This window comes from Hypomesus nipponensis, chromosome 14 (genome assembly GCF_054491055.1).
Source record: "Hypomesus nipponensis isolate SF chromosome 14, ASM5449105v1, whole genome shotgun sequence".
In the NCBI taxonomy this organism is placed as follows: domain Eukaryota; kingdom Metazoa; phylum Chordata; class Actinopteri; order Osmeriformes; family Osmeridae; genus Hypomesus; species Hypomesus nipponensis.
In genome coordinates, this window is record NC_140374.1 from 1,454,957 (window position 1) to 1,467,431 (window position 12,475).

Consider the following 12,475-nt stretch of genomic DNA (forward strand, 5'->3'; position numbering starts at 1 on the left):
ATGTAAATTATGTTCTGTGTACTTAGGCTATATATGTTATGTTATGCCAGGTGCTTGCATGGTCTTGTCTTAAGAATTTCAGTGCCCAGGCTGACCTTGCGTTGTTCTGTGTACCTGATAATAAAAGACTTGAACTTGTGGAAGGAAAAATGCATGGTTCACGTTACAACCCCAAGTTAGAAGTTTGGCTCAGCACCAATAATAATGGTGAAACATTGACGGGGCGGGCAATGAACACCAGCGCGGGAGTTCGAGCTTTCCTTTCCGTAAGACCTGAACCAGCAAACACGATGACACTGGAAGGAAAGCGATGAACTAGCAATCACAATATACCAGTTTGTCAGCTCATTTAACACGCTGGCAACACCATGTAGTGGGTCATGGTATTATATGGAATTTGACTCAAACGCCTATTTCCAAGTAAGCAGCTCTAGCTTGTATGCTAACCTTCGCTTTCAGAAGCCTTATTCACAGCACTAACGTTGCTAGCCTTGACTTGCTAACTGGCTGTACTGGTGTAATAGTTGTCTAGGTTAACATGTAGCTTGCTAGCGTCAAGCTTGCCAGTTCTGAGTATCTAGCTAGGTTTTTTTCCCCAGCAAAGGCTTGAAGGTACACATAGAAGGCTCGATAGCTAATTAGATTAGCTAGTAGTGCACCAGCTATTTCCACAATTTTCAGCATTAATTTGAGTCCAGATGCTAGTGCAATGACAGCTAGCAATATCTTTCTAGCCTACACAATACCAACAGTGTTGCTAACCTAGATAGAGTTGGTGGGCGGTAAATAGCTACCTGACTATAAATGTGAATTGCATTTCCCTCCGGTAACGTCGTTAACATAACTAATACAAATACGACACAATGCCCACATGGTGTGGATTGTTTTTTTCCTGACAAATTACTGTTGCATGTAGACCACAGTATCTGGACTTGCTAGCTAGTTAGTAAGCTATCCTACGTTGCCAAACAATTTCATTGACGATGACATTTTGCTAGTTTAATATGAAACGTTGTGAAGGTAGTTAAGTAAGTACTGTGCAAGCTTATTAGTGATGTTATTTGCTTTGTGATCACGTTCTGATTTGCATCAAACCCTGCTGGTTCTGACCATTGTGTTATGTGGATATAGTACGAAGCAAGCTAAATGATCTCGCTAGCTATTTTTTTTTGCATGACACCAGTAATATAGTGCAAGCTCTACCACAGTTCAGCATTTCCCCCAAAACACTACATTTTATTAATTTAACAGGCTATTTTCCCCAAAGCGACGTACAAATCGTAAATACAAAGTACAGCAGAATATCAAGGCTCAGCGAACTTATAGTTCCAACAGTATTTCGGTGGTCGGAGTTAAGAAACAGTCTGTGTTAAACGTGCCCCAGAGCTGGGCCCATTAACAGCATGGCTCTGTGTTTGTCTCACAATCCTCAGTATCCACCAAACCGGACCGTCGTGTGATGGAGCTCATGGAGGCCATGGAAGTTGACTTCCAGCTGCAGGGCTCCAGTAGGCAGTCCGACGCAGCCGTCCTGCCGCGGGTCCAGTCACCTGCTGCAGCACCAGAGCAGGACCAGGGCCCCATCATCATCCCAGACTCTGGCAGCAGCACGGATGTCGAGGATGAGGACGAGAGAGACACTGCTGTCCGTGACCCGCCTCGGCTCCTGACCACCTGGGCGTTCAGCCGAAGGGCCGAAGGGGCCCAGTCAGCCCGGGCCACTGCCTCAGCCAGCCAGGGAGTGAGGACGCACAGGAGAGCCAGGTACTGCCGGGTGACTGGAGCTCAGAACGACTGGAACTCAGTGCATGTTTGCTCTGTTGACCAGCCTTGAGCACTGCTACTAGCTAGGGGTGTAACGATTCTCAAAATACATGGTAAGGTTCAGACCAATTTTTTGAAATCCGTGTTGAGCTAATTTGACTGGCCCTGGTCTTAACCAATCATTCGATCATGACTGGATCAAAATAGTCACGTGACACACTCAGTTGGAAGACAATAAAATAGTTAATGTGTTATATTTACTCAACTTCCGAACCGCGCCACGGGACCGTGGACGTGTGGAGGTCGACCAATCACCGGTCTTGGTTTCAGAATGGCCACACCCCTTTTACAAGCACAAGCTGTTTATGATTATGTATGCAGGCATGTACATCAATCAGGTAACGTCAACCAGGTCTCTTCATATCTTTACCTTGTCTGTGTTTCTCAAGGCCCGGTCTCAGAGTCCACTACCCAAGCCAGACCACTGCTCCTTCTGGCCGCTTCAGGGACTTCCTACTACGAGTCCCAGCAGCCAGTGCGGCGGAGCCTGACTCAGGAAGCGCGACGGAGATCAGCGAATCAGAAGATGAGGCGGAGCCTCCGGCACCGACGGAGCCTCCAGATCCCACGTTACCCACAAGCCCCCGCCTCCCCCCTCCGTCGCTGCTGCCCCTCCACAGCAGCACAGCCACGCAGGTACTGCCGTCGCTGCTGCCCCTCCACAGCAGCACAGCCACGCAGGTACTGCCGTCGCTGCTGCCCCTCCACAGCAGCACAGCCACGCAGGTACTGCAGACACTGAAGGCTTTCCAGAGGCCCTTGGGATCACATGCTTGTCAAATATACAAAAGTGTAGAGAGTTACATGCCACAGTGTTCATCCTGTCATCCCCACAGCTGCGAACACAGTGTTTACACTGTCCTCTCTGCTGGCAGCGGAAGAGGGGACAGAGGAAGAGAGGGCAGAGGCGAGAGCTCAAGTATCTTCTGAGGTAAGACGATCTAGAATATCCATGAAAGTCCAACGTCCTTTACTACAGGGCTTTGTCACAGGACAAACATAGAAGTGCAGTACATCAAGTTAAATGTGTCTGAGTTTAGCATCAGAAGATCTCAATGTCTGGTGTCCAGTCTGTGCTAGCTCCGCTGGCTGTGGTGGGGGCTCCCCCCAGACAGGAAGAGGAGGGGGAGGGGGAGACCTGCTCCATCTGCTTTGAGCCCTGGACCTCGGCCGGGGACCACCGGCTGGCTACGCTGCGCTGCGGACATCTCTTCGGCAAAACCTGCATCGAGCGCTGGGTGAAGAGCCAAGGCCAGGACGCCAAGTGCCCTCAGGTCAGGAGCTGGGAGGAGGAGGGGCTGGGAGGAGGAGGGGCTGGGAGGAGGAGGGGCTGGGAGGAGGAGTAGGAGGGGCTGGGAGGAGGAGTAGGGGGGGCTGGGAGGAGGAGTAGGGGGGGCTGGGAGGAGGAGGGGCTAGGAGGAGGAGTAGGAGGGGCTGGGAGGAGGAGTAGGAGGGGCTGGGAGGAGGAGTGGGAGGAGGAGTAGGAGGGGCTGGGAGTAGGAGGGGCTGGGAGGAAGAGGAGGAGGGGCTGGGAGGAGGAGGGGCTGGGAGGAGGAGGAGTAGGAGGGGCTGGGAGGAGGAGGAGTAGGAGGGGCTGGGAGGAGGAGTAGGAGGGGCTGGGAAGAGGAGTAGGAGGGGCTGGGAGGAGGAGGAGGAGGGAGGAGGAGTAGGAGGAGCTGGGAGGAGGAGGGGCTGAGTTAGGAGGTGGAGGGGTTTTGCCTTGGAATCTCTGCAGATGAGATGGGGATCGGGAGGATGATTACCTGGCAAGATAGCAGCAGTTATAATCTTCAGTTTAAGTAATCCTCCTGAAGTAATTTGGAACCTAAATGAACAGCATACCCAAAAATAAGTTAAATACAACCTTAAACTATAAACTGAAATTAAATCAACTTCTCAATGTTAAACCCTAGTGACTCTGTTAGTAAAAGCAGATGAGATCAACATCTGGGACTTGGCACGGTAACCCCCCAAATGACAAGACTCTGCTGTGTGTCTGCAGTGCAACAAGAAGGCCAAGCGCTCAGACATCGTGCTGCTGTACGCGCGCAAGCTGAGAGCGCTGGACAACACTGAGCAGGAGGGGATGAAGAAGTACGTAGCAGCTCCGCACTGAGCCCGCGGGCGGCTGGGTTAGACTCCTCCTGTGTAGCCGTGACAAGAAATGAGATTTAGTGTGTGCTCGTGGTGATCACAATCAGCTGTTACATTATCATCTGTTCATATATTCGTACTTATTAGCCCTTCATAAATATGGGCTCCTACTGTAGCGTACTGTGTGCTGATGACAGCCACAGTTCTATGATGTAGGATCCACCTGTCCACAATAACAAACACCTGTTGGCTGTGTGGTTAGGTCTCTGGAACAGGAGCAGTCCCGGCGGAGGAAGGCCGAGCTGGAATCTGCTCAGTTCCGTCTGCAGCTGCAGGTGGTGACGGACGAGAACGGAAAACTACGCAGGCAGCTGCATGTAGGTCACCTCACCTGACACCTGGTTCACCTCACCTGATTCCTGGTTCACCTCACCTGACTCCTGGTTCACCTCACCTGACTCCTGGTTCACCTCACCTGACCCCTGGTTCACCTCACCTGACCCCTGGTTCACCTCACCTGACCCCTGGTTCACCTCACCTGACCCCTGGTTCACCTCACCTGACCCCTGGTTCACCTCACCTGACCCCTGGTTCACCTGACTCCTGGTTCACCTGACTCCTGGTTCACCTGACTCCTGGTTCACCTCACCTGACACCTTGTTCACCTAACCCCTGGTTCACCTCACCTGACACCTGGTTCACCTCACCTGACACCTGGTTCACTTCACCTGACCCCTGGTTCACCTGTTCCAGAACCTCACTCTCCCCTCTACCAGCACCATGGAGTGTGGAAACTGTCATCATTCCTGACATGGTCTCCCATGTTGTCCTAAAGGTCCTTCCACAGAAACATCTCTTGTTTCCTTTGTCCTGCCTCCTTTAGGAGCTGAGGACCCTGATGGCCCAGACAGGAGGCCGGTCCTCCCAGCCCCCTGGGGCCTCCCTCCAAGGCCAGAGGCAGGACGGCAGCCAGGGAGGCCACCACTACGTGTTCTCGAAGGCTGTGCTGGTTTCCCAGGCGGGGGGGTGCAGGGTCCTGTCCTACTGTGAGCCTCTCAGCTGCCTGCTGGCCTCCCAGCCCTCCCCCCAGGCCACCCTGGTCCCTGGTAAGCCTGTCTGGACCACCACTCCATAACCACATTTCACTGAGGAATGATGCGTCTAGGTGTTGGAAATGGAGTGTAATCTGTGACATCGAAACAGTTTCGCTTCAGGAGTTACTGTTAAAGCTGCATCATGATATAATGTATATATTTTTTTTTTTACATTGTTATTTTTCATGGATGTGAAAATATTTCTGAAGGCGTGTTTTCGAAACATCTGGGAACTGGGTGTGAATGAACGGAAATGCACTCCAGGACATGAGAGATTTCTCAGAATTAAATCAACCCTGACTGATCATCTGTCCTCTCCCTCTCTCTCCTGTCTCTCTCCCCCCCCCCCCCGCCCTCAGGTTGCGGGGTTAAGAAGGTGAGCACAGTCACCATGAAGGCCTGCCAGTATGTACCCATCCACATCAAGCAGATACGAGGCCTTGCCTTCAACAGTCAGGCCGACAGCCTACTGCTCTCTGCTGCCCTGGACAACACCATCAAACTAACCAGGTAGCTAGCTAACTACACCATCAAACTAACCAGGTAGCTAGCTAACTACACCATCAAACTAACCAGGTAGCTAGCTAACTACACCATCAAACTAACCAGGTAGCTAGCTAACTACACCATCAAACTAACCAGGTAGCTAGCTAACTACACCATCAAACTAACCAGGTAGCTTGCTAACTACACCATCAAACTAACCATGAAGTTCTCCTTGGACTGCAACTTTAAAGAAACCAGCTAGCTCTGTAAATATAGAGTGGCTTGTTGTTGCATTTTGTGGCAGCACAACATCCAACAGTCAGATGGGTCGTAATGAACACAGCCACTTAATGAACTGTTCATGGATCAGGAATACAAGCAATATAACTATAGTGCAGAGTTTAATATCTGCTACTTTGACCATTATTCATATGGGAAACCATCTGTATAGACCCTATGGTTGTGTCTGTAGTGGCTAACATGCTAATGCTAACCCTCCAGCCTAATCACCAACACGGTGGTGCAGACCTACAACACAGGCAAGCCGGTGTGGAGCTGCTGCTGGTGCCTGGACAACAGCACCTACGTGTATGCAGGCCTGAGTAACGGCTCTGTGCTGGTGTACGACACCAGAGACACCAGCACACACGTGCACGAGCTGCAGCCCCTACGCTCCAGGTCAGACTCACACACACACACACACACAGATCATATACTGTACACACACACACACACAGATCATATACTGTACACACACACACACACAGACGGTTATGTAGTATTCAGCCAAAACCCTGATGGAGCGCTTTTGACCCCTCCCTCCCTCCACCCATCCCTCCACCCATCCCTCCACCCCTCCCTCCACCCTTCCCTCCACCCCTCCCTCCACCCCTCCCCCCCTCCCTCCCTCCACCCCTCCCCCCTCCTCCACCCCTCCCTCCCCCCAGGTGTCCTGTTGCCTCCCTGTCCTACGTGCCTCGTGCTGCCTCTAGCTCCTTCCCCTGTGGAGGCCTGATCGCAGGCTCCCTGGAGGGGGGCTGCTTCTGGGAGCAGCTGGACGGGACCACCTACCGACCACACCTGTTGCCCCTGGAGACCGGCGGCTGTACAGACATCCAGGTGGAGGCAGAGAGCAGGCACTGTCTGGTCACCTACAGGCCAGGTCAGTAGAGGGGGGACCCCGGTGTGGAGCATGGGGGGGGTGCAGCTTTGTGTTAGTGTTTGGACAGTAAATCAAAAGGTTGCAGGTTCAAATCCCTCCCTATACTGTATGTCACTTAGGGGGGAAAAAAAAATGCTAAATGAATGCGTTATTAAGTTGATTATTTAAGCAATCCTCTAGGACAGGGGTGTCAAACTCCGGTCCTCGAGTGCCGCTGCCCTGCATGTTTTAGATGTTTCCCTGCTCGAACACACCGGATTCAATTAAATGGGTTGTTATAACGACCATTCATTAGCATCAGGTGAGCTGGATCAGGGAAACATCTAAAACATGCAGGACAGCAGCCCTCGAGGACCGGAGTTTGACAGCCCTGCTGTAGGAGGATCAAACGTGTCTGAAACCAGCCGCAGTGAAAGGTGAGTCCTCTGACCTGTCTCTGTCTGTGCTGGTGTCCCCCAGGGCGCTCCAGCGCCTACCTGCGCTGCGTTCTGATGGAGCTGGCCCGGACCCCCCAGCTGGACTCGGCCCAGGAGCCCAGCTGTTCCTGCTACCCCGTCCAGACCTTCAACGCCGGCGCCTCCTGCAAGCTGCTGACCAAGAACGCCGTGTTCAGGAGCCCTGGGGGGGGGGGCTCCTCGCTGGTGTGTGCAGGAGACGAGGCCTCCAGCTCCACTATGGTAGGAGATCATGAACGTGTTCTGAACAAGGGGTGCTAGGAAATGACTACGCTTAATAGACACTTAACTAACAGCATTGATCTAATATATGTGATTAATTATTTAAAAAATGTGTTTGTGGAGGGGGGAGGCAGATTTAGCAGTTTTCAGAAAGTGTCTGGGACAAGCCCCCACCCATGTATAATGACACCTCTGCCCCTTCCTGTCCTGCCCCTTTCCTGTCCCGCCCCTTTCCTGTCCTGCCCCTTCCTGTTCCGCCCCTTCCTGTCCCGCCCCTTCCTGTCGGTCTCCAGGTGTGGGACGCCAGCAGCGGCGCCCTGGTCCAGAAGCTCCCAGCAGACCTGCCTGTGCTGGACATCTGCCCATTCGAGGTGAACCAGGACAGCTACCTGGCCTCGCTCACAGAGAAGATGCTGAAGATCTACAAGTGGGAGTGACAGAGTAGAACAGGAAGTGGGAAGAACACACAGGAAGTAGGAAGGACTCACAAACAAACCAGCATTCATCCAGTGTACGATTTAAGCCATTGTTTTGTATGAATGACATTCATTTGTACAGTCTCATCCTGTCCCAAAGAAACTAGGAGCACAACAGAGCAGAGATATTATCGTTTGGGTCAGACTTCCTAGTGGTTATTGTACTCTGCTGTTAGCAGGTAACTGGAGTGCCTGAACAGATATGCCACTGTCTTAAATGTTTACATTAAGCTGTTTTCATCAGACGGAAGCAGATTGAACCATAGAGAATGTGGTGTTCCTGAACAGTGGTAAAGGGCTCAAAATGCCACAACAGATGTGACAGGAATATACAGCTGCAGTTGCTAGACCTCATGTGTGGATACACTTAGAAGACAAGACCTGGTCTCTGCAGACCTGGTCTCTGCAGACCTGGTCTCTGCAGACCTGGTCTCTGCAGACCTGGTCTCTGCAGACCTGGTCTCTGCAGACCTGGTCTCTGCAGACCTGGTCTCTGCAGACCTGGTCTCTGCAGACCTGGTCTCTGCAGACCTGGACAGTGCTTTGTCTTTTCATGGCTGTTGGTCTTCATCTGGTTGGAGTCAGGAGTCCTTGAGCACGTTAACATCCCATATTCAGATCAGTTTCATCAGCAGACAAGCCCTCACTGATGGACCGGGTGTTAGAAAGAGATTGTCTGGTTTTGTCTTTATTTTCTCTACTTTGTTTCCAAAGGAAATTGTATAAGTGCATATGTATATATTTCACTCTTACTATTGTGTACTATTTTAAAATTTAATAAAAATTCCTATTCAATGTTTTCTGTGTGAGTAATTATTGTGATATATTTAAAGAGTCTGTAATCATAATTGTGAATAATAGGCTACCATCTTGTCTTTTTCTCGATGGGATCCCCAGTCTAGAATTTGTGCATCTATGCCGGAGGCTACTAACAACGAGCACGCTGACATATTCAAGAATGTGTCTGTATTGAAGCTGGTTTTCAACTTCTGGTCTTTCCTGATGGCTCCAAGGACACCCTGTCTGGTAAAGCAGGCGCTGAGATTTACAAACATGTGTTGTACCGAAATCTGTGACCTATTGACAACATAAATTAATGTTTGTAAACATTGAACTGGGCAAGTGCCCATGGCAGACATCCCAACCTGCAGAGATGGTTCATGGGCAGTTGTGCCACGCTACAAACGGTGTTGTACTGAAATCGGAGAGCTTTTGAAGACTGACCAGGGCTTGCTGTTTTAATGGCTTGCCAATGTTAGGGTAGGAGCGAGGGTTAGGGTTCGAACATTTGCTGAACAGTGTGGCAAGCCTGAACAACTAAATAATTTGTCTTTAGACATGATCAAAACCCAAAACACTTATTAATTATGCCATCTCTGTATCATATAGTACACGTTTGTTCAATGACGTGACCAACTAACAAATAAAGTATGTCCAGTTAAGGGTGGTGTGTTCTTACCAACATAGGTCAAAACGCTGAGTCTGAAGTGTTTACACTTTAAACAATCCTTTACCTCACCCTTTCCAGGCCTGTCAAGGTAATTGGACAGGACTGTATCAGATCAGTCACTGTCATGAACATCCTTATGTTGAACTGTGAAGACAAAGTAAAAAACTTAGGCCTATTTAGCTATGGCAGTGCTTTTGGTTTGAGGAAAACGCATCGTGAAGCTTGTTTTTTGTCAAAGTTTGAACTGCTGGGCAACACTCTGTTATTCACATATTCAGTGGCCTTCCTTTTCAATGAATCTTGAATCAAAGTCGGACATCATTTTTTATACAGTGACTGTGATCAGAATTAGTGCGTGTGAAACTATGTTCCTAAGAGAGAGAGAAATGGAATCTGTAGCCTACTGCATGTGAGGTCAGATCCTTATTCCGTTGGCGGTGGTATTAAAAGCCATTAGAGGTCTTTAATCAAGTCTCGGACCCCAGTCTGTCAAATGAATTATGCAGTGATCTGGATGAGGAGGGCAAATGCATGGCTGCAGCCATGCATCACATAGATTAATGATCTCAATGGTGTGTGCCCTGGCAGGTACAGACATTTTTCCAGACATAAGTTTATGAAATATTACATTTTTAAACAATGAGCGGATGATTGAAAACAGACCCACAGACCAATTCAACAGTGTGTTATTTTGTATTTACATTTCTACGTTTATTTCAAACGAACAGATCAACAGTGAATAAGAACTCCGTTGCACATGTTTGACCGCACTCTGGAGGTCTGTGTTGTCTGTGACAGAAACCCAAACGTAACAGCTGGTGGCTTGGCCATCTCTGTAAGTCCACATCATTAAGTTGACCATATTTGGAACCAAACATCATCAGGCCCAACTGCTTGTGTAACATGCCAAAACAAACGGCCTCTCCAGTGAATTCTCCACATCACGGGGCACCAACGGACCTTGCCACAACTCATAGTCAGACTAATGACATTCACATCAATAACAACTGTTACCGTTCATCTCCTAGTAGTGCCTGAGCCTCAGCTGGAATTTCCTCCACTTTGGAGCCCTCCTCCTCCTCTTCATCATCAGAGCTGTCCGCCCAGCGGCCCACCCTCCTGGCACCCTCTCCCACCACCGGTGCGTTCACGCAGGGGTTGTGGTCGTAGATGACCAGCTTCAGGTTCTGCAAGTGCGCTAGGCCTGGGAAACGACGGATCTTGTTCCGATCCACGTCGATCACGGCGAGAAAGTGCATGGCCAGCAACACGGGGGGGAACTCGTTCAGCTGGTTTCCGGCTAACCAGATGCTACGGAGCTCCGCTAGCCCGCCCAGCTCCATCGGCAGGCTGCGCAGCTGGTTGTAGCCGAAGTGAAGAGTCTTGAGGTTGGGGAGGTCGCAGATCACTCGTGGGAACTCCGTGAAGCAGTTGGTCTCCAGCCACAACGTGTTGAGCTCCTTCATCTGCCCCAGCTCTCTGGGCAGTCTGTAGAGCCTGTTGTTGCCCAGGTAAAGGATGTTCAGCTGGGGCAGTCGGCACACGGCCGACGGCAGCTCCTCAAAGCAGTTGAAGTCGAGCGCCAGGAGCTGCAGCTTCCTGAGGCCGTGCAGGTCGGCAGGTAAGGTGCTCAGGTGGTTCCCGCTCAGGTACAGCTTCACCAGCTCGTTAAACACGCAAGCTGACACGGGGAGACGGCGGAGCTGTCGGCTGCTGAGGTCGAGCGTTCTGTCCAGGGGCATCTCCTTCAGGTCCCCGACTAGGAACTTCTGGCAGCGTTCTGAGGGAATGAAAGCCACCACTCCTCGAATGACATTCCCCATGTTGTCACCCTTGACAGCTTCTCGGTCACCTGCGCCTCAGGTCAGTGGGACACGAGGGGGAAGCTGAAAGAGGAACATGACGGAGGTCATGATGAAACTCTCAGTTGGTACATTCCTTGTTTTCCTTGATCATAAAAAAATATTTCTTAAAGCAAAAAATTAACAGACGATTGTCCGGCAACACTGTAAATCCTTTTTTACTTTGTCAAAACAGACCTGTGTGTGCCTTCCTGAGGGAGTGTAGTCTTTCCCATTAAGGTTTCCATGTTTGCCAATATTTGCCAAATACCAATAATTTTTGGCATGGTATTGAGCTCCCCTCATGTGCTGAGGGAAGTGTAATAGTAGAGATTCTCTTGTTCAGACACCCGCCAGCTCTTGTCTGACTGTGGCTCTGAGCTTCAGCAGGACTCGAACTGCTCTCTCCTCCCAGTTGTACTTAATGACTTTTCCTCCTTTTCCAAACGTGAGAAGTGGTAGAGAGCGAGAGCGGGGTGGGGGGGGGGGGGGGGGGGGGCCAGGAGCAGGACTCCACGGATAAGCACAAGAGCTGCTCGGTGATCAAAGACCAGAAGAGATCATCTACATTCCTCCCTTCTCCTCAATCTGCTCTGCGTCAAAGCCCCTATCACTGACACTCAAGTGGGCTTCTGCAAAAAACAAAACAAAAATAAACATATGACCAGAAAGGAGTAACTGTAAGCAGAGGCTGTTGCAGTGTTGCTTCATGGCGGAAGCCTTGCCCGTGTGCCTGTGAGTGCGTTAGTCAAGCTGAAACTAACTGAAACAGTGGTAAATCATTGGGTGGTTTGAAATGTTTGCCAGAGGCAGTGGAAAATGACGTCCCAGCCTTCTCCAAAAGTGACGAGGCGTGTCAGGGGGTTGTGAATGCCAACACAGGGCTGTGCTTTCTCAACCTCACGTGAAGGAGTCCAGCCTTCACATGTAGACTGGAGATGCCGTGTGCGAGTGTGAAGGATTGTGGGAATTGCAGAAGGTCTAAACAACTGACCAGTGGATAAAGTGTCCTGTTTATCTGTGTACTTAGACATTCCTCGATCCCGGGGTATTTTTCCATGGCAGGCTGGGTAAAAAAAAAAGAAAAAAAGATTGAACTTCAATTAATGACACCATATGGACACTGTTCTCTAAAACCAGACGTAATCAGTGTAGATTATTCTTGTGAGTAATGGCTTACTTCTTACATCACGTCTCGTCATCACATTGCAGGCATCTGCAGCTGAAGATGTATTTTTGATGACCTGCCAATAAAAAGGTGTCTCACATCACATGTATCCCACACAGCCCAAGAGCAGTGATGTAGCTTCGCCCTGCTAGGACACTCTGAGCAGTGATGTAGCTTCGCCCTGCTAGGACACTCTGAGCAGT

At 50.3% G+C, this 12,475-nt stretch overlaps 2 protein-coding genes across 2 annotated transcripts; one reads left to right on the top strand and one right to left on the bottom strand.

Moving 5' to 3' along the window:
- Positions 1-197: 197 nt before the first annotated feature.
- On the top strand, positions 198-8,612 carry rfwd3 (ring finger and WD repeat domain 3). Its single transcript, XM_084671701.1, has 13 exons — positions 198-420; positions 1,434-1,764; positions 2,214-2,550; positions 2,621-2,755; positions 2,895-3,098; positions 3,827-3,918; positions 4,181-4,295; positions 4,802-5,024; positions 5,372-5,522; positions 6,000-6,176; positions 6,446-6,660; positions 7,120-7,337; positions 7,631-8,612. Exons 2-13 carry the CDS (start codon positions 1,460-1,462, stop codon positions 7,772-7,774), a joined length of 2,316 nt encoding a protein of 771 aa, XP_084527827.1. The 5' UTR covers positions 198-420; positions 1,434-1,459; the 3' UTR covers positions 7,775-8,612.
- A 1,485-nt stretch (positions 8,613-10,097) lies between these two features.
- lrrc10 (leucine rich repeat containing 10) lies at positions 10,098-11,510 on the bottom strand. The gene has a single exon (XM_084672758.1). The coding sequence runs from the start codon at positions 11,084-11,086 to the stop codon at positions 10,274-10,276; it is 813 nt and encodes a 270-aa protein (XP_084528884.1). The 5' UTR covers positions 11,087-11,510; the 3' UTR covers positions 10,098-10,273.
- Positions 11,511-12,475: the final 965 nt, after the last annotated feature.